At 36.3% G+C, this 26283-nt stretch overlaps 1 protein-coding gene across 8 annotated transcripts in view; it reads left to right on the top strand.

Annotated features, from left to right (window-relative positions):
- CACNA2D1 (calcium voltage-gated channel auxiliary subunit alpha2delta 1) overlaps positions 1 to 26283 on the top strand; it is a 516209-nt gene that overhangs the window by 461339 nt on the left and 28587 nt on the right. Inside the window, exons 16-25 of one of the 8 annotated variants that reach the window (XM_070069795.2) lie at positions 3445 to 3522; positions 5385 to 5459; positions 5719 to 5793; positions 8133 to 8189; positions 12249 to 12320; positions 15227 to 15298; positions 18633 to 18694; positions 24143 to 24219; positions 25444 to 25464; positions 26131 to 26191. In XM_070069795.2, coding sequence (XP_069925896.1) covers positions 3445 to 3522; positions 5385 to 5459; positions 5719 to 5793; positions 8133 to 8189; positions 12249 to 12320; positions 15227 to 15298; positions 18633 to 18694; positions 24143 to 24219; positions 25444 to 25464; positions 26131 to 26191 — 650 coding nt within the window. 8 annotated transcript variants of the gene reach the window in all.

Genomic DNA, 26283 nt, shown 5'->3' with positions numbered 1-26283 from the left:
GTATTCCATCATATTTTAAAGCAGTGATTCCCCCACAGCGGTGATTTGCTCATCACAGGTCATTTGGAAATGTCTGTGGACGTTTTTGATTGTCATGGCTGGGGAGAGGGAAAGGTTCCTACTGGCATCTAATGGGTAGAAGCCACAGACACTGCTTAGCATACTACAGCGTTCAAAGCAGCCCCCTTCCACATGCACACAACAAAGTATTGTCCAGGGGCAGGTGTTAGGGGCAGTGGCCAAGATGCAATGTGGAACACCTGCATCCCAGATCAGAGTACCTAGGCTTGAGTTCCAGCTCCACCTCCAATTCCATCTTCCTCCTAATGCAGACTCTGGGGGACAGCAGATGATGGCTCAAGTAGTTGAGTCCCTGCCACCCACATGGAAGACTCAAATTCAGCTCCTGACTCCTAACTTCTGCCTGCCTAGCTCCAGCTATTGCAGACATTTGATAAGTGAAAGCAGATGAGAAATCTCTTTTTCTCTCTCTCTCTCCCTCCCTCCCTCCCTCCCTTCTGAATAAAATGAAAATAAATAAATACGTTTTTAAAAATAATACAATAATTATCCAACCGAAAATGTCAATGAGGCTGAAGTTGAGAAATGTTTTTAATGTAATCCTTACTTTCCTGATATAAAAATTTTAAATTATTACACTTAATATTATTAATATGTGTAATCTTTACTAATTACTTACTAAATAATATATTGGATATAATGAAAAAAACAAGCCCTGAAAAGTCACTGCTGATTCAATACCCTTTCCCCTACTTGGAGTTCAATTACATGCTGTTACTACTTTTCTAAATGCAATGATGAACCTCAAGGGGCAAGATGCAATCCATTTAGAATTACTTATCATTTGGTTCTTATAAAATAAACATATACAGGAAGTTAGAAGAAAAATAGGCACTATTAGCGGCAGCCTTGCATGCTAGGAAAGATAATATGCAGCTTGCTTCCCTTAAGCCTTAGCTAAAATTACTGTCCAGTGTTCCTTCTTGACATTACTTATTTACTTAAGGTCACATGGTCATCTAGAGCTTTGGCCAAAATGCTTCCCTTTTCCCAATCCACTGCAGAACTGTGTACAATAGAAAGAGTCACTAATCATGCCTTCCTATGGTTCCTATGGCCAGAAGTTCATTAACCCACATGTCTGCATTGCTGGTGAGGTTCGTCCTGATAGCACAAATGACTTAGGAGGAAACATGGGTACTAAATGTACAACAAGGTGAAACTCAATGTAAAAAATAAAAACAAAGACCATGGAACACATGAATTGGCTCTTCATTGGGCACACTGAGCATTTTTTGCACTGGTTTGGGAATAACGGACCCATTGTGTGTTTGTAAATTATTTGTTTAAAAATATCTACATCCATCAGATTTGAATTGCAAGTCAATGATATCAACAGTTTTATTAAGAAGGAAGATTTAAAAATATTTCAATTCCAAATATAATATTCATAATGAGAAAATTCAAAGAGCTCTGGAATTTCAGAGACGTTCCAAGTTTGGAGATGTGTAGTGGGCTGTGATTAAAATTGATGACATTTAGTTGAACATAGGAGCTTCTGTAGTGGTGCTGAGGTGAAGGAATCCAACATAAAAGCTGTAGAAGTACTGGGTGTATTGATTGAACAATACCTAGTTACTCATGAAGATCAGTTTCTGTACTGAGAAATCAATGCAGAAACAAGACTGGGAAAAAACTGTGGAGGGTTGTTTTACTTGGGAGAAAAGTGAGCCTCTTTGTATAAGAAGAGAATCATGTGCGTTGAAGAAAGTAAGTGTAAAATAAGGTGGCAGAAATCTTGTTTTATTTCTCTCTTTGTTCTCTGGAGATGTGTGAAGTGCCCAGGAATAGGATACACATTTTGTGCCTCTTAAGAAATGAGGGCGAAAACAGAAGTTGATCATTAGGGAGTTTATCTATGATTGTCTTAAATCTAATACATTAGTAGTCTGGTATCTTCTTTTTTTGATATATATTACTATTTTTAGAAGCAAATTATGGTGTTCTGGATAAATGCAAAAGTAATGCATAGAAAAAGATTTCATCCATATATAGTTTGTCTTAGACTGCAGCATTTTAAATCTTTTTCTTATCAGCTATAATTCAAGTCAAGATCTCACCAGAATAATCGTCACTGAATTATCTTGTGGATATTAGGTTTTTGTAATAAATCTCTAATCTAATTTTATTGATGGGGGAGCTTTTAGTATGTTTTGTTATCAAAAGTTCTTGTGTAGGGCTAGAGAGCCAGTGTGCCCTACTGTGTCACTTGTTCCTTAGTTATATTTGCCCCAGATAACTTGTTCAGTCAGAAGCCTCTCTGTCATTGTCCCTCCTCCCCAGTGCAGTTTCCATTGGTTTTGGGCTTCCATGTGCACTACTGTAAGTTATAACCCCTCCCAGACATTTTCCCTGTGCTTCTGGCTCTATGAGACCGTGGTCTTTGTGAGATTTGGATTTGGAGGCCACTATTCACACAGAGATTACCAGTGTATTCAAGTCTTTGAAAATCCAGTTTCCAACAGTAATTTTTAAATTATTCAAAGAAGAAAATTTTGTTGAAAATCTAGTTTTAGCATGAAATACTGGTTATATGTGGTGTGTGTGTGTGTGTGTGTAAAATGGCTGCAGCTTTCAGTAATTATTTAAACAAAGCAACCTTTGACTTAGAGGATCATTTTATTTCACTAATTTCTGTGGGTCCATTTCATATATGAAATTATCTGTACACTGATTAAAAGGATGACATTATTTTTGTTATATTAAACTGCTAAATGAGAAAACTTTCCAGTTTGATGCTTTTATTCGTCTTTTCTACACCATTTTACTCTGTCAAAAAGTTCTATTTGTTTTCAGGGTTATTTGAAATATTGCTTCTTTCTTTTGAATAGAGTAGTGTTTACCTAAAATATCCCAGAAATGAACTATCAGTTTCTTGTTTCTGCTGTTTACCATGTTATTCAGCTACACAGTTGTGATTTAGCCTGAAGTCTTTGGCATAAAAAATTTAAGCATAAAGCAAGAAAAGAGAAGGGTAAACAAATCATTTCAAGTATTTTAAGATTGCTCTGCTGCGGAGGGCCCTGAGATTCATTCAACTATCACTATGAAAACCTGTAGGCATGGTTCCTAAAATGTTTAGCAGTTATTAATCATTTGTGTAAGTAGATAATTTTTTACTTTATTAGCAGTATCCCAATAGAGTATTATTTTACATGTCACAGGCTTCAGTAGCTACTTAATAGGTCTCAATTATTTCCAAGACATTTTTGCTTGATTTTTTAAAATAAGCTTTAATCAATATTCGAAACAAGTGACTCGTTTTTGTGACTTTTTGGAATTAACTACAGAATGAATGTTAAATATCAAAAGCTAATGCAAATTGTAGTGTTCATTTGCCTTTCTTTCTGCATCTATTTTTAGGAACTGGGACTTGTCATTACTGGAACTCTTCCGGTCTTCAACATAACTGGCCAATTTGAAAATAAGACAAACTTAAAGGTTAAAAGTTAATTGATAAAATTAACAATAATAAATGATAAGCTGTGACGTTTAAGCCCAATGTTGATAAGATATTTCTATAAGGACGCACATACAGTTTAACTATCTATCGAGGCCAAAAGTCAAAGGCAACAACAGCCTTGTGGTAACCACCTGGGAAAAAGGAAGTACAGTCACACTCTCTTGCCCTAGAGCCAAGATTGAACTTAACTCTACTATGACCTTATGCAAACACAAAGTTGTACCCTGGGAGTAATTACGTGATGAATGGACAATAATATTGTGTGCACGTTTTTAAAGTGCATCTGAGATATTCATGGAGTTCAGAAAGAAAAATCCAAAAACCAAAATCATGGTGATGTTTGCATCGGGTACATAAGTATATTTATTAAATCATTCCACTTCAACTCCCAAGCAATCTTTTTTTTTTTATTCATGCTGTTACCTAAAGATCTGATTTAAATTAAGTTCTATATTTTTTTTTATTTTCTAAGATACAGGAAAAATAACAAGTTTCTTAAAAGCACTTAACGTCTCTAACACTGGTAATATAGCCAATGCAATAAAATGCTATCTACTTAAAAAGTTCTGAAAATATGTGCCTTGTAGCTATTCTGTTTCTTATGTTTCAGATATTTATGATTTAAATATAGGACTGTATTCCTTTATCCTATCTTGATTCAGGGAGAATCTGAGAATGTAGAAGTTAAGATTGTATTTTTAATACTAGATACTTCTTTTATGGTGAATGTGGTCTTCCTGACCTGAAAGAATATTCGTCTCCAATTTATAGAAAAGTCTACTACACTTAGGTGTTGTTTCTTCAGTTATTAGAAATCTAAGTTGAACTCATTTTAATAATGTGGCCATAGAAAGCATTAATTATTTTTTTCTCCTTGGAAGTCCATTACCATTCCTAAATACCTGTGTGCTCTAAGTGTTGCAGTTCATTAAGGAGTAATTCTTTATGTCCCTCAAGTACACTTCAAGTACAAGTTTACAAATCTCACTATGGACTTTGAAACAGATTGCATTACTTGGGGAGTTTTTTGCTCAGATTAGGATTGGTTCACAGGAAACAGTGAGGTTGTTGACAGAACTTTTGCAATCTGCACCTATACAAAGTTTAAAGTTTCTTCATAACCAGTAACTAAATTTTATAATCTTTGTAAACATCTCAACTTATTATTTTATGCTTTATATAAGTTTATTTAAAATCAGTATTTCCAATTCTAAATGCTAACATTGTTATGTCCCATTGGATAGTATGATAATAATTTGCCATGTAATCTCCTCAATTTATAATTAACCCTATGATGCCCATCATTTGGTATTTGGAAGTTATTACTGGCAGTTAGGAAAAGTGTTTTGAGGATCTTATTACCAATAAGATGACAGACATACTTTCAAGATAGTCACACATGCACAGGTACGATCAACATCAAGCATCCAATGTGTTCTGGTCCAATCTATAAGCTAGACATTCTCATAGTTTCTTAATTATAGTTCATCATACAGTCTGCACACACATACATCCATAAAAACACCCTGAGCTACACTTGCTGACTGTATAGTATCAATTAAATATTAGGAGAAAAGGATATAAGAAATCTCACATATGTTCAGTCACCCACTTCATTTAAGTTAAATAATAATGGTGATAACATAGTGGAAAACAATTAAAGCAGGGAGTCTTTGTAAGTTGACACCCAATGTGCCTCACTCTATACTGAGTTTATGTTTAAGATAATATGGAAAACGACCATTATCAAAGGAAAAGGATGAATATATATTGAGAGAGCGATTATGTAGAAATAAGTAGTCTCTTAGTGTAAAATGTGCTCTTTGCCATCTTGTTATAGAACCAGCTGATTCTTGGAGTGATGGGAGTTGATGTGTCTTTGGAAGATATTAAAAGACTGACACCACGTTTTACAGTAAGACACAATTTACTCTTTTGGTAACTTTTCTCTTTTAGAACTTAATTTACCATAACCATAAACACTTAAGTAATTCTCAAAAATTAAGAAAAATTATCTTAATAAGGAAAGCAAATGGTTAAGAGCACCCTTAAAATGTGATACCAGGTTATTCTTCAACATGTTATAAAATGTGCATTTAATAATTGTTAAAAAAGTATAGATTTTTGATTGTGTCTCATTAATCTCTATCTAAACTTTTTTGATTATTTTTCAGCTCTGCCCCAATGGCTACTATTTTGCAATTGATCCTAATGGTTATGTGTTATTACATCCAAATCTTCAGCCAAAGGTATTTATATCTATTATTTATTTACAGTCAATAATGTTTTATAAAATTAATGATTAATATTCTTAATAGGATTGTCATTTTTAAATTCACTAGACAACACCAAACATGAAAGAACAGTCTGTAATGGGACTTTCTTCTTGGATATAACAAGACCATAGATGCTAATGTATGAAAGTGTGAAAGCAGTTATCATTTTCTCTTGCCAGTTTAGCTGAACTAATATTGCTACCTAAAGACAGTGGTTATTACCCACTGACCGTCAGTTTCCTGCAACCCCCTGGTGACTGATTAAGGCTGTATGGTAGTGAAAGACCTTGCTGCAGACATGGGTGTGAACCTGACAAACATCAGCAATGCTCCTCTAAGCCCAGGCCAGTTTCCAGTGCTCTTCTCTCTGCTTTCCATCTCCAAAGGGTTTGTCTTTATACTTCTAGCTGCCTTGTAAAGTAACACAGGAAATTCAATAAGCAAAACACATGTGATGAGCTTCACAAATAGGAAATGTTTATTACCAATGAGTTATTCTGGAAGGAGTAAAATTCCATAGAGGAACCATTTTATTTTATTTCGAATGCCTGTTTTCCTGTGATATAAAATATTTTCGTAACTTACCTCATTCATATCATTTCACTGTTCATTAATTCTTCACAGGGCATTGATGGCAAAACGTATTTGGAAGTAAAATTAGACAAAATAGTATATCATAAGTGCAGTTTTATGAACATCTTTTAAGTTACAGTTTCACATTGAGATAATACTGAAGATACTTTAAACCATGCAGACTAATGCATGCTATTTCCTTCCCAGACATGGAAATTGAAAATAGGCCGTGTGTTAGAAAGCACAAATGAGTGCACATACACACATACATAAAATTGTGTCATTTAAATAGTGTCCAAATCAATAATTAAGAACCATTGATACTGAATGCAAAAACATTAAATTAATTGCATTTTGCTTTAATATGATAAATAATATTACATGTTGTGATTAATTTTCTATTGAATTCTTCTCTCTTTGGAACTTATTTACATATAAAATCCATCATGGTATAAATAAAGCAGCTAAGCAAATATAACTACTAACCAGTGTTTATTATGTTTAATATAATATGACTATATTTTTCTAATTTGTTTGAGAGACAGAGAAACTGACAGAAGAGAGAAGTAAACAAAGGAAAAGAGTTCTCATCCCATTTCACCCCCAGGTTCCCACAATGACTAGAGCAGAGCCAGGCAGAAGGCCAGAGCTGGGAACTTGATCCAGGTCTCCCATGTGGGTGGCAGGAACCCAGTTACTTGAGCTGTCACCCGGGTCTCCCAGCATCTGCATTATCAGGTAGCTGGACTGAGGAACCAGAGGGTGTTGTGGAACCCAGACACTCCAATACGGGATGCCACTATCTTAACCTCCAGGGCAAACACCTGTCCCATAAATACATTGTTTTTATATAAGTATTATGTAAGTATATTATTATAATATAATATATTATATTATATTATATTATATTATATTAGTATTACATAGGCACTGTTTTACATCATTGCTGACTCTTCACGGGCCTCATGTTAAATTCTCCTTAGTAGAGTTGTTTACCATTAGGTGACCAATCTATGACTTTGCCATAGCTGAAAATCTTTTATCTTTTTAAATCACAAAAGAAATTTAAAGTTTTCCAATATTTGGTCTTTGTATATCCAATATGTTTTAAATTATATTCCTCAAAGTAAAATAATTTAAAAGGATAGAAATGGAATGTGCTTGATTTTTGGAAAGATTTCTAAATTTATAGCTACTGTATTCTTAAACTCCCCCTCAAAAGAACTAAAATATATCATAGACAAATGAAAAAACAAGAAAAATGTACGTATGGTGGATATGTATAACTCTATCATCTGATGGTAATATCATTTAGGTTGTTTGCATAGTAAAGGAGAAAACTGTTAGTATTTGCATATTTGTTCTATATGTTCTATAATTTCCCATATCTTTCTCTCTTTTTATTTTTTCCTCAATCATTGGAAAAGTAGTCTGGGACATACTATCTTTCACACTTCCCAAATACATACTTTTCCAGAGGAAAAAATCAAACATTAATGGTTATTTTGCTTAAAAATAATTTTTTACTAGTATGAGCATCTTTATTTATTAAAGATGTTTGAACTTTTATTTTCTGAACATAAACTCTGGTAGCTAGCAAGTATTTTGAATTTTAATTACATAAGTTAGACCTGTTTCTAGTCAAGGAACTATCTGATCAAAATTGATTACGGGATGGAACCTTCCTTACTTGTGTCAAAATGCAGTGTGAATGCATTACCATTTTTCTGTTGCTCCAGCCTATTGGTGTAGGTATACCAACAATTAATTTGAGAAAAAGGAGACCCAATGTTCAGGTAACTGTAAATGAAGACAGACATAGCTGTGCTTTCAAATGCGCTAAATCAGAGTTGAGATGAAGCTTACGTTCTTAAAGCCTATGATTAAAGCCGTCTTTCCTGACAGCAAGCGCCCAAGCATGAGGTTTCTCAATCAACTGGGGCCAAGGCATTATTAATGGTGGCAGGGGGTATGCACTGGCTAACTAAAGATTGCTTAGTAAATTATGCAATTATAATGTTAACAATCAGAGTAATCATAATAAGATGGCATCTAAAAATATAGTTGTTATTAATTTAAAATTAATGTCAAATCCATGTGATCCTAACAATTTGCTTGTAAAATTATTGACTTGTAAGTGAAAATAAAGATACAGTTTCTAATTGACAGTCTTCGTAAGTCATAAATTTCAAACCCAAATTTCTTTTAGTTTTTAAAAATATAATTTTGGATTAGAAGTTATAGGAACTTCTCTTCAGTTAAATAAAAATATTCAGCATTAAATATAAATAGTGTGAGTTTTATTGTCCGGCAAACTCACTGCAAAATCTTGTCAATAAGAGTTAAAAGTTATGTGTATACATATTTCTATATGCATACTAAAATATTTAACATAAAATGATACATTCTACCACTTAGTAAGAGAATTTTAGGTTCTCTAGTAATATTAAACATTATTGATGATTGTATATGTAAGCCTACCTTTACTTAGAAAAAAATAATTTGAGAGGCAGAGGGAAAGAGAGGGATGTGGAGATCAAAAGAAAAACAGAGTTCACTTCCATCTGCTTGGCTCACCCCCAAATGCCTGCAACAGTCCCAGGCTGGACTGGGCGGAAGCCTGGAACTAGGACTCAATTCAGATCTCCCAAATGGGTAGCAGGAACTCAACATTTGAGCCATCAACACTCTCTTCCAGCGTTCACCTTAGCAGGAAAATGGAATCAGAAGCAAGACTGAGGCATTGAACCCAGTCACTCAGATGTGGAATGGGGGCAGCTTAACTGGCACCTTACCCTTTAGGCCAAATACCCATTCCATATGTTTACTGTTTCTTTTAAAATACTGGTGATATTGGGATGGGCAAAGAACAGATATTAAGAAGAGGTCACAAAGCTATGAGTTAGTGAACTAGTCTGGTTCTCCCCCAGTAGCTAACACTGTATTCCTTTGCAGTTCACTAAATTGTGTACTCCTTCAGTTCCTTTACCTGAAAAGGAGGATTGAACTAGCCATTGTTTTCTACCCTACACAGCATATTAAATGTACTAGGCAGTTAAGTCGATGAAGTGAAAACTTCCTGAAAACTTCTATTTCCTGAAGACTTCTGATTTAATTGGGCCAGGATTGGATCCCATAACTCTGAGTAATTGTTAAGGCTCCCAGGTTGTTCTAAAGTGCAGAGTCATTGAACTGTGGTAGAAGTTTCCGTTTTCTTGGAGCTCCAGGACTCCATGACAGTCTTGAGTTTTATGTCTCGGCATATGAAAGTCTTTCTATTTTCCTTGATTTCTATAGAGATTAAAACCAGGGTTATGCCTGTTTGACATGTTATATTGTTTTGTTACTCTTTTTGCATGATTTTTTTGATTTATTATCTTTAATATTACTTTGCAAAGTCATGTGCATTTTAGTGACTTTTTATTTTTCTAGCCATCTCATATTGCATGTAAATATTATGACAGAAGTATAAAAAAATAAACAACCTGCAAAATGGTTTGTTTTATTTTTGTTTTCATTCTATGAAAACCCCAAATGGCAAGCTAGCAACCACAGAATTTTCCACAAAAGTCTCAGTTTGGGGAATAATTTTTCAGTTGTGAAATATTTACAATACTACTAGTAGTTGCTTCAATTTAAAATTTGTTAACAACATTGCCTTCTGCCTCTTCCACAAATGATTGTGGTCATCTGTCCATTGATACTCAGATGTTACAATTGAGAAATATTATACATTTAAACTATCAAGCAAAAGTAATGGACACACAGACTCTCTCAGTGCTTTCTTGTGAGCCTGTGGTACTTCTGAATGTGTCAGGCACTTTGCCTCTGAAGGGACATTGACAGCGTGGTAAGCCAGATTGCCATTTAAAGTTCAAGTTCTGCACTGACATGGCTCTGTTATGATTTCATTTTCTTCTCTGTGTCTTTGGATGCTGGATTGGGACATGACCTGCATATTGCCAATGCTCCCTGATAACGCCTCCTCCATGCATGCCGTTTGGGTCTGGTCATGCTATGCATTATCCATTGCATGTAAGATCAAGATTCTTCTTTCTGTTTCCGTTTTGTCATGTTGATTACTTGGGGCTTTGTGTTGCGGTGAGTTTCTTGAATTTTTTTTTTCCTTTGATGTGACGGCATTTGTGTGTAGATTTATTTCATGAGACTTCAGTAAGGCATTCTGAAAAATACCATAAATGTGGAGAATCCATTTGTTAGGAACTTTCTAGGTTTTGTTTCTGAAACAAAGACTTAGAAGGCATTTCAATATTGATTTTTTATTTTCTTGTCATGAAACATGTTAGTCACTAGCATTTGTTTCTGAGGCAAAGATGCTATCCAGCCAATGGACAGAAATTTCACCTTTGAAAAATGTGATACTTATTTTGAATGTTACAGAAACTCCTGGTCTCCACATAGGAGTGAGATTGCATAATACTTGTCCCCTGTGCTCACAGAAGTTAGAAATAGAATGGTGATTATCAGAGGCTGGAGAGTGATGGGAAAGGTTGATTAATGGGTACTAGATTAGAGTTAGGTAGGAGTTACAGGCTCCTGCATTCTATTGCTCAGTAGGTGACTATAGAAACTGTTCTGTTTATTTCTTTATTAAAAAGCGAACAACCTAGAAGCTATGATTTGGATGTATTACCATAGCAATAAGTCAAATGTTTAAAAAATTAAATATATTTGCCCTGATTGGATGTTACACTATATATTTATATATAGATATCCTGCATATATATATGCAGGATTTCATATATTACCCCATAAATATGTATCTGTTTGGTTTTTAAAATAAATATAATGCCTGTTAATTTTTTAAATATAAAGTTCATTTCCTCTGGGAAAATATTATGGAACCTTCTAATTATAGTATTAGAATCCATAAGCAGTGCATTGTTTTTCACAATGTCAAAGCTTGTTTTTTTAAATTTGCGTTTACAAATCCTCACTTACAGGAATAAAATGTGTTCATTGTTTAAATAGAGTTACTTTTTAAAGAAGACATTTTTGTCATCATCATAAAATAGATATATGCCATGTATACTGTGTTATTCAGTGTCTAATAAAATACGTTTAACCTTAAGACATTGTAAATGATTGTCAATGTCTCAAGTAGTCCATCCTATTAAAGCAGGAAGTAGGAAACAGTTTTTAGTGAACCCAGAGGTTATTATTCTCATTAGATTTCAATTGCAGTAGGTAATCATTGTTAAATACTTTATGACTTGACCACAAATCTTCTCTTACAAAATTTTCACTTAATTTGAATTATTAAAATATAAAATTTATGAGTTTCAAAAATATGAAGCAAAAGTGCATCTTTCCCTGATTTTCAGGAGGAAGAATAGGTCTGATGGTTTTTGTTTTACTTAGCAAATCCAAACCTAGTTTTGTAAAGCATTTTCACTTTTGTACTTTCTTGTTTCTTTACAAAATATAAATCTAAAAAGCATGCTTATATGTTGCCTTAGTTTTGTTGCCAAATAAGTTATCCAGTGGCTGTATTTTGCCTCATTGCAAAGACAAGAAAGTTGCAAGTGGATCTCCAAAAATCATTTACCCACACAACTTGTGGTTGTAAATATAATATGTAATACAACACTCTGAATGTGACTCTCTTCAGTTGGTGATTAATAAAAATGTGCTGCATTCAAATATCACTCTCTTGTTTTGACTACTTAGTTTCATATATTTTATATGAACACACCGTTACATAATTTTAGTCAATTATTAATGTACCTTAGGTAAGTAATTTTACTGAATTTCATAAGCATCAATTCGATTGCTGTTTGGCAGCATCCCTTTTTAAATGTCATCATGCTTAGTTATGATTGTCTTCTGTGTAGAACCCCAAATCTCAGGAGCCAGTGACATTGGATTTCCTCGATGCAGAGTTGGAGAATGACATTAAAGTGGAGGTGAGTGTAATCAGTGCAACTCCACCCATATCTGTTGAGATGCTTTGTGTGTCACAATGACTATCAGGAGATGTGGGCACAAAGAGAAATGATCTTTGTCTGAAAAAAAAAAAAATCCCTGAATCGGGGACTCCAGCTTTCAAAAGATCATCTGCAAAGGAATAAATATTTTACGTTGAGTGGACCTTTAGTTTTCTTCATTTCTTTTTCCAAGGGAAAAAGGGATGTTAACTGTTTCAACACAAATGTGACTTGTAAACTTCGATAACAAGCTTAGACCTAGAAGATGTCACTGTTCAGCTGAAAGAAAAGTCGAAAGGGACCCAGCCACTCAACCACATGTTGAGCGGCATAAGAAAAGCTGCCCTGTGCACCCGAGCACCCTTTGCTCCATACGTTTCCATGTTGTTTCTAAACCATGTCATTGTCTCTGAGGGAGTCTTTCATAGTAACAAGGACAGTCACATTAAACACAAAAATAACATTTATTGAGTATAGAGCTTATAGAAGGGGTCTTCAAAATATTAATGGAAAACGGAGAGTATAAAGCAACTGTGCATAGATTGCAAAAAATGTTGCCCCCAAATAAATTTAATTTTAATTCCCTTTTCCATGAGCTTTTTGAAGGGTTCTCATATGTCAGTCATGGACTTACAAGAACCTTTGAAATAGGCATTGTGTTGTTACAATGTCTCTTGTACTGATGACTGGTTTGCGGTTCAGAGAATTTATTTAGTTTGTCCATTGTGAGTCAGCCAGTTGGTAGCAGAATCATTCCTTTGCCCTCCAAAGCTCAGCCATTTAGGATTTTTTTCCAAATGGATTATCTCCTTATCTTATCTATTCAAAGGTCACCATGTTTTTTAAAAAATAACTTGTCACAGTATGTTTTAATTTGTACTTGACTCAAACGTTTTGCACATTTAACCTCTCAACAGAATTTATTTATTTACTAGGAAGAACATAGACTTTGTAGTGCCGGAGTATTTTAAGTGATTCGTGAATGTTTGTTCTAAAGCATTTGACATCATAAAGTAGGAGGAAAAACTGGTGAGGAGCTTGGTTTCTAGACCCTAACTCCACTGAATGACCTTCTTGATCTCATTTAGTCTCTCTAAGCTTTTGCTTTCTCTCAATCATTTAGTATTGTGGTTAAATGAAATAATGCCTGGAAAGAGCTTTGCAGAGGGTCTACTTAGTGCCAAATGCTTTATCAATGAGCTCTCATATGTGGATACTCAACTTACATGGGGAGCCATTAACTAAATTATGATAACCATGTGTGTTTTTTTAAGATTTATTTACTTGAAAGAGATACAGAAAGAGAGAGCGAGCAAGAGCAAGCAAGTAATCATATATTCTTTAAATTCAGATTGTTCACACCAAATTTATTTACTTGTCATCTGCACTTTTTAAAGCTAAATGTAGGCCGGCGCCGCAGCTCACTAGACTAATCCTCCGCCTTGTGGCGCCAGCACACCGAGTTCTAGTCCCGGTCGGGGCGCCGGATTCTGTCCCAGTTGCCCCTCTTCCAGGCCAGCTCTCTGCTGTGGCCCGGGAGTGCAGTGGAGGATGGCCCAAGTGCTTGGGCCCTGCACCCCAAGGGAGACCAGGAGAAGTACCTGGCTCCTGCCTTCAGATCAGCGCGGTGTGCCGGCCGCAGCGCGCCGGCCACAGCGGCCATTGGAGGGTGAACCAACGTCAAAGGAAGACCTTTCTCTCTCTCTCTGTCCACTCTGCCTGTCAAAAAAAAAAAAAAAAAAAAAACTACATGTAAATCACTGGTTGAGATACATAAAATGAAAAATAAGTTAAAGAAAATTCTAAGAATTTGCAGCAGACTGGTTCTTGGTTATTCTGTTTTCTCTCGCTTAAAAATTTACTTATTTAAACTGATCTTCTGTATATAAAGAGAATCGATAATGAATCTTGATGTGAATGGAAGGGGAGAGGGAGTGGGAAAGGGGAGGGTTGCGGGTGGGAGGGACATTATGGGGGGAAAGCCATTGTAACCCATAAGCTGTACTTTGGAAATTTATATTCATTAAATAAAAGTTAAAAAAATTTACTTATTTAAAGCAGAGTTAGAGAGAGAGAGAAAGAGAGAGAGATATCCATCTTCCATCTGCTGGTTCACTCCACAAATGCCCGCAATAGCCAAGACTGGGCCACAGCTCAGGAACCTTGAACTCTATTGGGGTCTCCCCTGTGGATGGAGGGGGCCCAAGCACTTTGGCCATCTCTGCTGCTTTCTCAGGTGCATTAGCAGGGAGCTGGATCAGAATCAGAGGAGCCAGGATTCAAGGCACATTGTAAGTTGCACCTTAACTTGCTGTGCCAGACTGTTACACTTTGTGAATAAATATGGCCTTGTTCATTTTTAAGAAGTTGAGAATTTTTTTTAAGAAATGCTATATTGAACCCAAGTAGGTTTTTATAATTTTTTCTACCCCTTAGGTTTTTTTTGTGCCCTGTCCCATATGACAAATAATCATAAAAACTAAAAAGTGTAGAGAATACTCTTAAAAATTCCTGTCTCACATGAAACAGGTTGTGCGAGTCAGGCAGAAATTCTGAGTATTCTGAATTAATTGCTAATTCTGTACATACATGTACATTTCCATAGGTAGTTGACCATACTTTTATTAAATGCCTTAAAGAAACTAATGAGTGACTGAAAATTGTTCGCTGGGAATGTTTTCATCTTCTTAAAATAATGTAAACTGACTGTAATGTAATAACTTGGAAAAATTTTCCACTGGAAAACTGCAGTTACAGGTACAACCAACTCACTTTTACTCTGTTTTAAATAAAGCAAAAATCTTGAAAAATCAGTATTTAATAATTGTACTTTGGTAGGTCAGTTTGGTTCCTGGAATAAAAATAATTATTTCATTTTTCCTTAGATTCGAAATAAAATGATCGATGGAGAAAGTGGAGAAAAAACATTCAGAACTCTGGTTAAATCTCAAGATGAGGTAAGGATTATACTCGAATATAAAAATATATATTAAGAACAGTTGATATTGATTTGTCGTTCATATTGACTCAGTATTTACATCAGGACTGTCTAATAATTATTCTTTTTAAAAATTCTTTTGAAATATCAATTTATTTATTTATTTGAAAGGCAGAGTGACAGAGGAGGAGAGAGATCTTCCATCCACTGGTTCACTCCCCAAATGACCAACAGCTAAGGCTGTACAGGCTTAAGGCAGGAGTCAAGAACTCCATCCTGGTCTCCCACACTGGTGGCAGGGTCATCTGCTGACTCCCAGGTCCATTAACAGGATACTGAAATGGAAACAGAGCTGCCAGGACTTGAACCAGCACCCTAGTAAGGGACCTGGGAGTCTGGAGCATCAGCTTAAGTTGATGCACTATAATGCCTATTGTCTGGAGGGAAATTTCCACTGATACATTTTTTACCCTCTCCTTTTTATAAAATTATCTTTGCATTCTTGATGTATTATGTTATTAACCATATATTATTGAAATTGTATTTTGTGTCTATTGTATCATAAGAAATAAAACACAGTATAACTTTGTGACATTGTTTTAGACCACACTAGCAATGCAAAACTGAACTTCATATTTAAAGGCTTTATATTTTATATGATTTATAGATGCAGATTTCCTAATTCTTGAGTTCTGCTGTTAACTGGTTTCAGTTTTTGTTAATTTACTTTTTCCTGACTGGATTTATCTTCCTTTTGTATTTATATAGTTTATAATTTTCCTCCATTGAACCCAAAATTAAATCACATTATAATACAACTCCCTACACTAAGCCACAGGTTTATGGTAATAATAATCCTATGTTCTGTTGACATGTAAGAGCTCTTTTTGTATAAGACATGTGTCTGTCCATTATTAGTTGCATGTGGAGTACATTTAGGAAAATATGTGAATATTTTGAAAAATATGTAAGATCCAGAAGCGGGTGAGCTGGAAATTTGATTTAAGCTTTTCTGTTTAGCTTTTATCCTCTCTCCACAACCTCATCCTTTTTCAGATGTACACATATCTCCTGAATTTCTCAGCTGCTCTTTCCCTAAGAGCAACTTGGGATCTAAATAAGATCGTTTGTTAGCACATGGCTTTCCTCACTTTAATATCATTATGAGGTGTCGGCGCTGTGGCTCAGTGGGTTAACACCCTGGCCTGAAGCTTTGGCCTTCCATATGGGCACCGGTTTGAGACCTGGCTGCTCCACTTCCAATTCAGCTCTCTGCTATGGCCTGGGAAAGCAGTAGAAGATGACTCAAGTCCTTGGGCCCCTGCACCCTTGTGGGAGACCCGGAAGAAGCTTCTGACTCCCAGCCAATCGGGGACTGAACCAGCAGATGGAAGATTCTCTCTCTCTGCCTCTCCTCTCTGTGTAACTGTGACTTGGAAATGAATAAATAAATCTGTAAAAAAAATCATTATGAGTTCCCAGTACCAGAGTACAAGGGGAGGTATATAAATTCCAGTCCTTGTTGAAGTGTCAGCTCTGTTTCCTTAGACATTAGCCCTGCTGCTTACAGCCCCACTCCCTAAGAAGGTTGGAAGCCACTGAAAGGCTCTACCAACTTCTCAGGCCATTTCAGTATAAGAACTCTTTGGCCTTGAGTATTCTTTCCTCAACTTACAAAGTAAGTTTTTTCCCTACTAATTCGCATTGCTATTTTCCCTCTGCTAGTTTACTGTAAATTGCTTTTGTTGACCACTGTTCAACTGCAGGCTCTTTTCCATCTCTGACCCTTTGGGTTTTGCTCTTGAGCACGCTGTCCTCAGTAAATACAGCTGCTCAGCTTCCGTTCCTCCGTGGCTCCCCCTCCGCATTTCTGTGTCTTTGTCTCTGCATTTCAAGGAAAGTTGTTACTTACTCTGTGAATGAACACAGTTTTTATCAGTATCATTTATTTATTTATTTATTTTTGAGAGACAAAGACAGATATAGGGAGGGAAAGATAGACAGAAAAAAGCTCACATCCACTGGTGCACTCTCCAAATGCCCACAACAGCCAGGGCTGAGCCAAGGTGAAACCAGGAGCTGGGAACTCAGTCCAGGTCTCCCACATGTGTGACAGGAACCTAATCAGTTGAGCCATTACCTGCTGCCTCCCAGAGTCTTCATTGGCAGGAAGCTAGAACCAGGAGTTCAAGAGTCAGAGCCAGGCTCTCTCATGTGGTACACAAGCATCTTATCTCATGTCTTAACCACTGAGCCAAATTGCTGCTCCTCACTGTATATTTTATAGACGATTAAAATAATTACAACATTACACATGCATGTTATTCCTTCAAGTTTTTATTTATTTTCATTTATTTGAGAATAGAGAGAGAGAATGAAAGAGGGAAGGTATCTTCCATCTGCTGGTTTGCTCTACAAATGGCTGTAACAGCTAGGGCATGGCCAAGCCAAAGGCAGGAGTCTGGAATTCAATTGTAGAGTCTGGAATTCCCATGTAGATGGCATGGACCCAAGTAGAGTCATCTCCTACTGCCTCCCAAAGTATGCAGTGGTAGGAAGCTGGACAGGAAACAGAGGCAAGACTTGAACCCTGGCACTCCAAAATGGCAGGCAGGCATTGCAAGCAATGTTTAACCTCTTGTACAACACCCGCCCATATTACTCTGATGTTAAGATTCTATCTTAACAGGAAATTTATCTCTGTTTATCCTATTGTGGTATTTGGTAGAGACATTTAAGATGTGATGCGTCTTTCAGATTACAATGGGATTTGGTGTAGTTTTACCCAAAGAAGCAATTTCAATAGGCTGAGGTCAGAAATTAATTGTGAAGCACGTAATTTTTGTTGTAGGAAATCACGTAACTTTTCTTTACATCATTTTCTGTATCTATGAGATAGGAAAAGCCATCTTACCACATGTCACAACGCTTGGCGCAATGAGTTTCCAAGTAATTTTAAATTCCACACAAATGAAATGTTTCCCATGGAAACTGTCTTCACATGTACCCTGTTGAATATTTTAACCCAAAACCTGTCTCAAATTAATTTTTAAGCATTTTTCTCATGGTCATGTCTTCTAGGAATCCAACTACTCTGCTAAGAAGTACATGCATGCATCAAAAACAATTTTTAATTATATGAATAAATAGTCAAATCTTTAATGCATATATGCATATCCTCATTTATTTATCTATTGTAGATTTTAATGGTACTAGTGAAATGTTTAAAATTGGGATTAAAGATTCGCTTCTTAAATTTATGCTCAACGCTGTAATTTGTGGGAATATGAAAGCCATAAATGCTTTTGAAAAAGAATGTAAGGCAGTGATAACCATGTCATACTTTTTTCTAGAGATATATTGACAAAGGAAACAGGACATACACGTGGACTCCTGTCAACGGCACAGATTATAGGTAATTAATGATGCTGATAGGTACAATGTGGGAAAAGTGCTTGGTTAAGTGTCTGTCTTTACTCTTTAGTGGTCCATTCTCCAATGAGTGAATATCATCTTTAGGTGTTCTTAAGTAATTTTTAATGCAACTTTCAACAAGAAAATTATTCTTTGCAATATAAGTTGTATTGAAGTTTGGAGTCTGATTTTCAGAATGGCAAAGATAGAAACTGTGAATATAAAATTTAGAAGTGAAACTATGCATGATAAAAATCTGTATATTTACATTAGGAATAATAAATATTGAAAAAATCCCCATACTATGTAATGATCTTGCCACGCCCCTAACTTAGCCACCTGTTCTGAAGTGATGTTCTCCAGCTCTCACAGTGTCAGAGCTGCAACATCATCTTAAACTTGAGGTTTGCTCATAACTCTCTGATTACCAGATAGTTTTCCATCTGCTCCACTAACAGCCCAGTTCCAACAGCGCTTTGACTCAACTGAGTTGTGAAACCCCTCTGTCCCTTCTAACTTGTCGCTGCCTTGCCCTCTGCATGACTTCATGCCTCCTTATTCTGCAGCAATTTCTTGGGTCTCATTGCGTCGATTCACTTGCACACTCTGTCCACTCCCTTCATCACATTCAGGTTTGGCAAACCAGTGGGGCACAGTGCCAGTCCTGGTTATCTTCAAATAATGACCAGCTCCACACCAGTACCTGTCCTTTTAGCTAAAAGTGCCTAAAGAAAATACTCACTGACTGGTATATCCCCTGAAATTCATGCCATCTAACTGCAGGTGAGCTAGTTCAGTGGTGCGTGGTGAACTCTGTAACAGTAAGTTTGAGGTGCTTCTCGGTTACTTTGGATGGCTTCTCTTTCTGCCAGCCTACAACCCTTTGCCTCCATCTTCTCTCAGGTGACATCTTTTTTGCTTCCCATTTTACTGAGAAAAAAAAGCAGAAGTGGTCAGAGGGAAGTCCCACTCCCACTGTGCCTAAGTACTTACATCCTTATGTCCATCTTCCATCTCTACTCCTGATTTCCACACCACAGCAAGGATGATCTTAACACTTGAGTTACTCTGTTTCGTTTCTCACCCTGCCCCCTGCCCCTACCAAACTTTTGCTGTCACATTTAGCATAAAAGGACAGGGTCATGGCCACCAGTGCTTAAATCAGCTGGCCTCACTCACCCTTAGCTCTTGTAATTGATCTTCCAGATGCTGCACTGAATCTGCTCTGGTTAAGCCATGTTGTCTTCCTTGCTAATCCTCGTGAACACTGGTACCCTTCCTCTTTAAGGCCCTTGTACTTGCAATTCTGCCCAGAGTGACCTTGTCATTCCCTCATCTTGTTCAGAGCTTCACACACTTTCTGTTTCCTCTCCAAGGCCATCTCCAGCAAGCCTATCTAAATCCTCCTGGTTCATGTTTTCCATAACCCTTGGCACACCACACACACAGAGCTTGTACATAGAAACTTACCTGCACTGACTCTCAGTGGTCCTCTCTCACTTCTGAGTTCTCAGAGGGATAGGGATTATTGCCTGCTCTCTTTACTTCTGAATCTCCAGCTTGTAAGACAGTGGCTCGTAATAGGCAGTCTGCAAATATCTACAGAATTGAGCTATTTCAGTTATGAAGAAGTTGAAAATTTTCATATTGGAGGAATTTTCAATCTGTCTCATCTTGTCAGTTTCATTCAGTGGTGTCCAGAACTTCTATTGCAGTGTGAAAGAGTGGAGGTACCTTTGACTACATATTGATCTGCATTTAATATGTAACCTAATTAGTATACTGTGGGGGAATCAGCGATTCCTCTCCTAATAAAATAAAACCAACTCCCCAGAAAATATAAATAACTTTTTAGATGAGCTTGCAAATTTCCTAGAGCTAGGGGTTTCCTTGAGCTGCAGATTGTTCTCGCAGGAACCTGTCTCCTTTTGTGTTCCTAGGATGCACGTAGTACTGAAGGTGAGAGAGTACCCAGCATTGTCTTCACACACTGCGTGCCAGTGTTTCTGTACTTTCAGTCTTTGACATAGTCTTAGATTTATTGAGACATACCAGAATGACTGCTTCAATAATTTTATTGCTTTCCATCTATGGATTCCTATTTCTGATGTCCTTTCCGGCGTTTCTCTACATGTCTGCAATCTTCAAGTATACACAAAAGTCATCTTTTTTCCTTCCTTGTTCTGGATTCTTGCCACCTTAAAGTTTTGGGATAAACTTGTCAAAAGGCGTCGAGAGAGATCTTGGAGCCGTGTCTCGTGAGAGGCTGTGCACTGTGTGGGAATGTGTTCCATGCCTTTGTTGCTGAGGTGACGTTCTAGGTTAGAAAAGCTGGATCTTTTTGATCCAACAGTGAGTCAGCGGCACCTTGGTCCTACTATGCGATAGGGACCTTTGCGGGTATTTTCATTTCTCATGTACCCTCCTTTAAGGTATTTAAAATTGTCTCACCAAGTGGCCTCTCCACTCAGTCCCTCCCTCACAGCCCCAGTGGTAGTACACACACATAGTACAGGCAAATTAATGTTCTTTTCTCAGGTTCTTACATTGTCAATCCCTGTTTACAGAAACACTGGTCTCTTCCCATTTTCAACCAAGTTAAATGGGGTCTTCAGCTCTGCTATTCATATCACACAATTCCAACACATCCTGTCAGCCCTGTCATTTCTGCCATTTCTCTCACCATGTGAATCTCCATTCTCTACAAAGGCCCCGACATCCCCACTTTTGCATGTTTTTCTCAGGCATAGCTTCCCAAATCTCCAGCTTTGGGCCAGATTAGGTCTGCTTCCATTGCAAATAATTCTCTGAATTTCTGGACAAACCAACTCAACAAATAAAAAATTTAGAACAAAATATCTCATACAAGTAGAAAAAAAGATAGGCTTTGGTTTAATGAATAAAGTACCAAATTGTACCTGGTGATTCTGTGTCTTTAAGCCTTGGCTGAATGTAGGTACCATATTTTGTGATAAAACAATATTTTAGTAGAAAGCTTTCTCTGTTTTAATGAACTGTTTCCTTTTATGGGGATAAATGATTAAGTTGAAGAGTATGGCATAAGTCTGTCTAAATCAGGTAACCGTGTTTATGTGAGTCACAGAAACATTGCATGGGCTGTACCATCCATCTGGTGGTTACTTGTTTTATTAACCTTTAAGAGGAAATAAAGCAGTCTTGGTCTGTTGGTTTTATATGGAGAGAGAGAGAGAGACAGCAAGCACTGCAGGTGACAGCACTGCTGAGTCAGAATGTTGGTAAAGATCTTATCTGGCAATATGTTGAAGAAATGACTTGACTTGAGATGGAAATAATTAAATTAAGTATAATTGAATTTTTCTATAGCAAAAGATTATAGCTATTAATAACAAACTGAGATTTACAGCCAACAAAATGTATATTTGATAGGCCAATTTTAAAAATTCTGTTGTGTTCCTCACAGGTTTCCACGCTATTTTTTATGGTACATGACATGTAACCCAAGCTTGCAGAGTGACACTGTAGCAGTTGCATGATATACTGTTATCGGTTTCAATTAGAAGTTTCTCTTAGTAATAAGTACTGATGGAGCCATAAAAGTGTCCTAATTTCCCTCGAGAGGAATTTGTAGGAGGCAATCTTCAGATATTCAGTAATTCTGCTCTCCGTTCTATAAATGGCAAGTGAATCATGAAAGGTCATCTTACTTTCAGACTGATTACATTGCTTCTTTTAATTTTCATCTCTGCCTCCACTTAAAGGGTGTTACCCATTAAATTAATGTGGAAATCTTCATTAAATCTATGTAGCATTTTATTTCCCTGACCTTTTCTCATAAGGAAAGTGGATGAATTACTTAATGATGGAGAAAGATTTGGGAATTGGAAGTAACAAGCATTCACTCATTTTGCTATCTTTATTGTATAATAAATTTGAAGCAAATAAACCTCTGCTTTTTTCTTTCCTGTACATAGAGTGGATTTTTAATTTATATGTATAAGAAAGGAAGTCTGAAATTGTATATTTCATCCTATTCTATCTTGTCCATGAACAATATATAACCCAATTACAGTTTGGATATCCATCCCCAACGCTGGGGATACATGAGGTTTGAGTGGTTAAAAAAAAAAAATCTGCAAATGTCTAGAAATACTCAGAAGCCTAGAAATGCACACCTTTTCCTGTGCAACACTAACATCTGGAGTAAATATTAAAAGTGATTGCCAAATTACGCCCATAGTTCTCATTCAATAAGTATGGCTTCTGGGAAATAGTGTACATTTTAAAGGTACCCTCATATTTGCCACAGACAGCTTACAAGTTTCTTTCTATATTCAATGATTAGCAAAGGTCATTTGCACTACACGTGTGGATGTGGAATACTTAATCATGCCCTGAACAAGTGTGCTAGCCAGTATTGGGGGTAGAAGAATCACTTACATACATTTGTGTTATTAGAAACCGCGTGATATTCTGACATCATTTAACAGTTCCCACACATCCTGCATTTTGTTCATTGGCAATTTCAAAAAGAAAGTTACCTACAGGATAGCTTCTTATTTTTGTGCAGTCACTAAGGTGAGATTTGATGACAGGCTTGTCTGACATTCCTTGTGTCTAAGCATTCTGAATTCAGGCTAATGTTGACCCTAGAAATCTCCTCCAGCTTGGCTGTCTACCATCAGGCCAGAGTACCCCCATGACTCTTACAGATTACACAGTCAAGATGTATTTCCCATTGAGCCTAATAACAAACTGCCAGATAACGGAGAATATCCATAGTAAATGAACTTGAAACAAATACCACGCTCTTGTGATATAACTGAGTGAGAAACAATTGTATAAGCAGTCTCTATTAGTGCTATAAAGGAATCTGGATTTGCCCATCAGTAGACACTGGGGAACCTACATAACAATTAGAATGTTAAAACCATAGGTGTGTAATCCCTTAACAGTTTATTTCAGATGACTCTCTGATTGTTCAATAGTCATTCATGTTAATGATTCTTTCATTTGTATTTTAATAGTGTCTGTTTGCTGCAAAGCAGTTTAACAGTGTGTATAACACATTAAGGAGGGAGCATCCAATTAGTAGGATATATGTACTTATTTAAACCTACCCCTAGTGGTCGTCTATTTTTGTCAAAATTCAAAATATTTAAATATAATCTGCAAATATGGTAGGGATCAGTGACATTTCCTCCTCGGCTAATTTATGGTTGCATCTAGTAGCTTATTTCCCACTTGTCTCTTCTGGCTCCCTACACTGTAGACAGTCGGATGACTCTGGATGGCAAGCCTGAAATTAAGGATTCAATTTGCTGAATGCATTTTTCTCGTCAAAGTAATATGTCTTTTCCTTCCATGAGGAAGATCTTTGGATTTTCCCATGAACTTGATGTGTCTTTTTTTTTAAGTTATGTTTCATTTTTGTTTGTTTGTGTTTATGCTTCTCTTGTTTCTATTGCAGTTTGGCCTTGGTATTACCAACCTACAGTTTTTACTATATAAAAGCCAAAATAGAAGAGACAATAACTCAGGCCAGATGTAAGTACTGTGAAAGCAACTCCAGGCTCTATTTGTTATCTCCCAGTATCAGATGTTTAAATACGTCTAGATTTTGGAATACCCAAGGCTTCTACATTTTAGTAGGTGTGATTACCAAATCGGCAGCAATGATTCTAACCCATTCCAAACATGCAAGGAACAAGAAATATTCTACATGGATAGAATATGAGCAGGTACTCCAGTCTCACTGGCAGTCCCCTCCTCCCTTCCCTGCCTTGCTATGTGCTCATAGAATCATTGCAGTGCTGTGTCCTCTGTAGCTGTCGTGCTCAGGATCTGCTAGCTGGCGCAGAGTGTTTCACATGCTAATTATCAACATGCTCTCTAGTCATGGCACTATACAGCTTTTCCTTTTCTGATCTTTCCTTCTTTTTCATTTTTCTCTTTTGCATTTGGCCAGAATAATACTGTGCTTGGCAATTAACTTTCTTTTCATAATCCAAATTAATGTCTCAGTAACTCCAATGGACTAGTTTTTATTTTCTTTAAACATCATTTGGAATGTGGAGTAATTGTTAATAGTACATATTTCTTTTAATTCATCTTGATTTTGTTTCTGGTGACTAAATTTAGTGAAGTCAAATGACCATCATATCCTTTGCACATCTCAATTATTATTGACAATCTACTTTTCCTGTTAGGAAGAATTAAAACACAAAAAAGTACATATCTTTTTCATCTGACTTTAAAATAAACTTCAGTTATACTCATTTCTTTGTCAGTTATGTTCTGCTGTCTGCAGGCCTGGTGCTCATAATCCATTGTGGCTATCTATTAAACATTTATATTTGCACTTTCACTTGATAGATATGATGGTCTTTTAACAACCAGCAATTTTGCATGAGCTAGTTCTTTACTTGATACATGTGAGGGGATAACTAGTGAAGTCTTTGATGATAGGTAAGTGCTTCTGTTTATAGCCTGACATTGGTACTGCACCTGCATTAATCACTTCGCAACACAGGCCCTAGAAATGACCACAGGACAGAGAGGGTAATCAGTCATGATGGACAGGACAGACTTCCCAGTCTTCAAACCTAGGTGTCTTTTCTCCAGACTACAGCTGTACATAAATGAACCTTTGATCTATGCACAATATTTTTATTCAAGAAAGTCATTGAATAAAATATTGTTTGTGACCCCTTTTGCTTTACCCTCTTTTTTTTTGTTTCCCTGCTTTCTCTTTCTGATGGATTTTCACAGCAAAAAAGGGCAAAATGAAGGGCAAGTATTTTCTTGTTGCTCGATTTCTTTCTTTTAGTACACTTGAAAAGTCCACTGATATTTCCATTCCTACTGGGGATTATCCTCCGTGCTTCTCATGTGCTAGATTTCCTCCATGATCACTCAGACCTGGGCAGCAGAAAGGGGGAAGAATATGCTTGTGTTTCCTATGCAGTCTGTTTCGCATGCCAGTTGTTTTCTTAGAATTAAAAACAGGTGTTTTTTACTCTTGTACTTACTAATTCATACCTCATATGAAGAATGTTATTAATTCACTAAAGATATTAATGAGCTTGCTAAGATCATTTTCTTTGTCAATGTTGGTAAATTTCACACTGAGATTTTAAATAAAATACCTATTAGGTAATATTGATATTCTCTTTTTAAAAGACATCTTGGTTATGGTAAGGTTAGTAAATGGGAAAATTATAGTGTTTCCTCTGATATAATTATTGCAACAGATGCTGTGAAGTTAATCTGTGTTATGATTTTATTATAATATTGGGAAGCATTGAGGACCTTAATATTCATTGATGTGTTTCAATTTTAGGATATAAGTAGTGTATTTTACATTTTTTAAAAGACAATCTTTTAGTACCTTCTGTCCTAGAATTTCAAAAATATGCTCCGAGTTGCCTCTCCAATCCCGTGCCATTATCTTTTCAGATTCAGAAACACTGAAACCGGATAATTTTGAAGAATCTGGCTACACATTCCTAGCACCAAGGTTGGTTTTTCTTTTCTTTTTTTTCTTAGCACTTGTATGCATTGGAGGCCTTCAACAACAATCTGAATTGGGGTCAAGACTGCTATGTGTTA

The sequence above is a fragment of the Oryctolagus cuniculus genome, chromosome 3 (assembly GCF_051225735.1).
Source record: "Oryctolagus cuniculus isolate XC-2025 breed Fujian yellow rabbit chromosome 3, ASM5122573v1, whole genome shotgun sequence".
Lineage (NCBI taxonomy): Eukaryota > Metazoa > Chordata > Mammalia > Lagomorpha > Leporidae > Oryctolagus > Oryctolagus cuniculus.
Note: the sequence above shows the minus strand (reverse complement) of the source record. Positions and strands in the feature narration are given on the sequence as shown.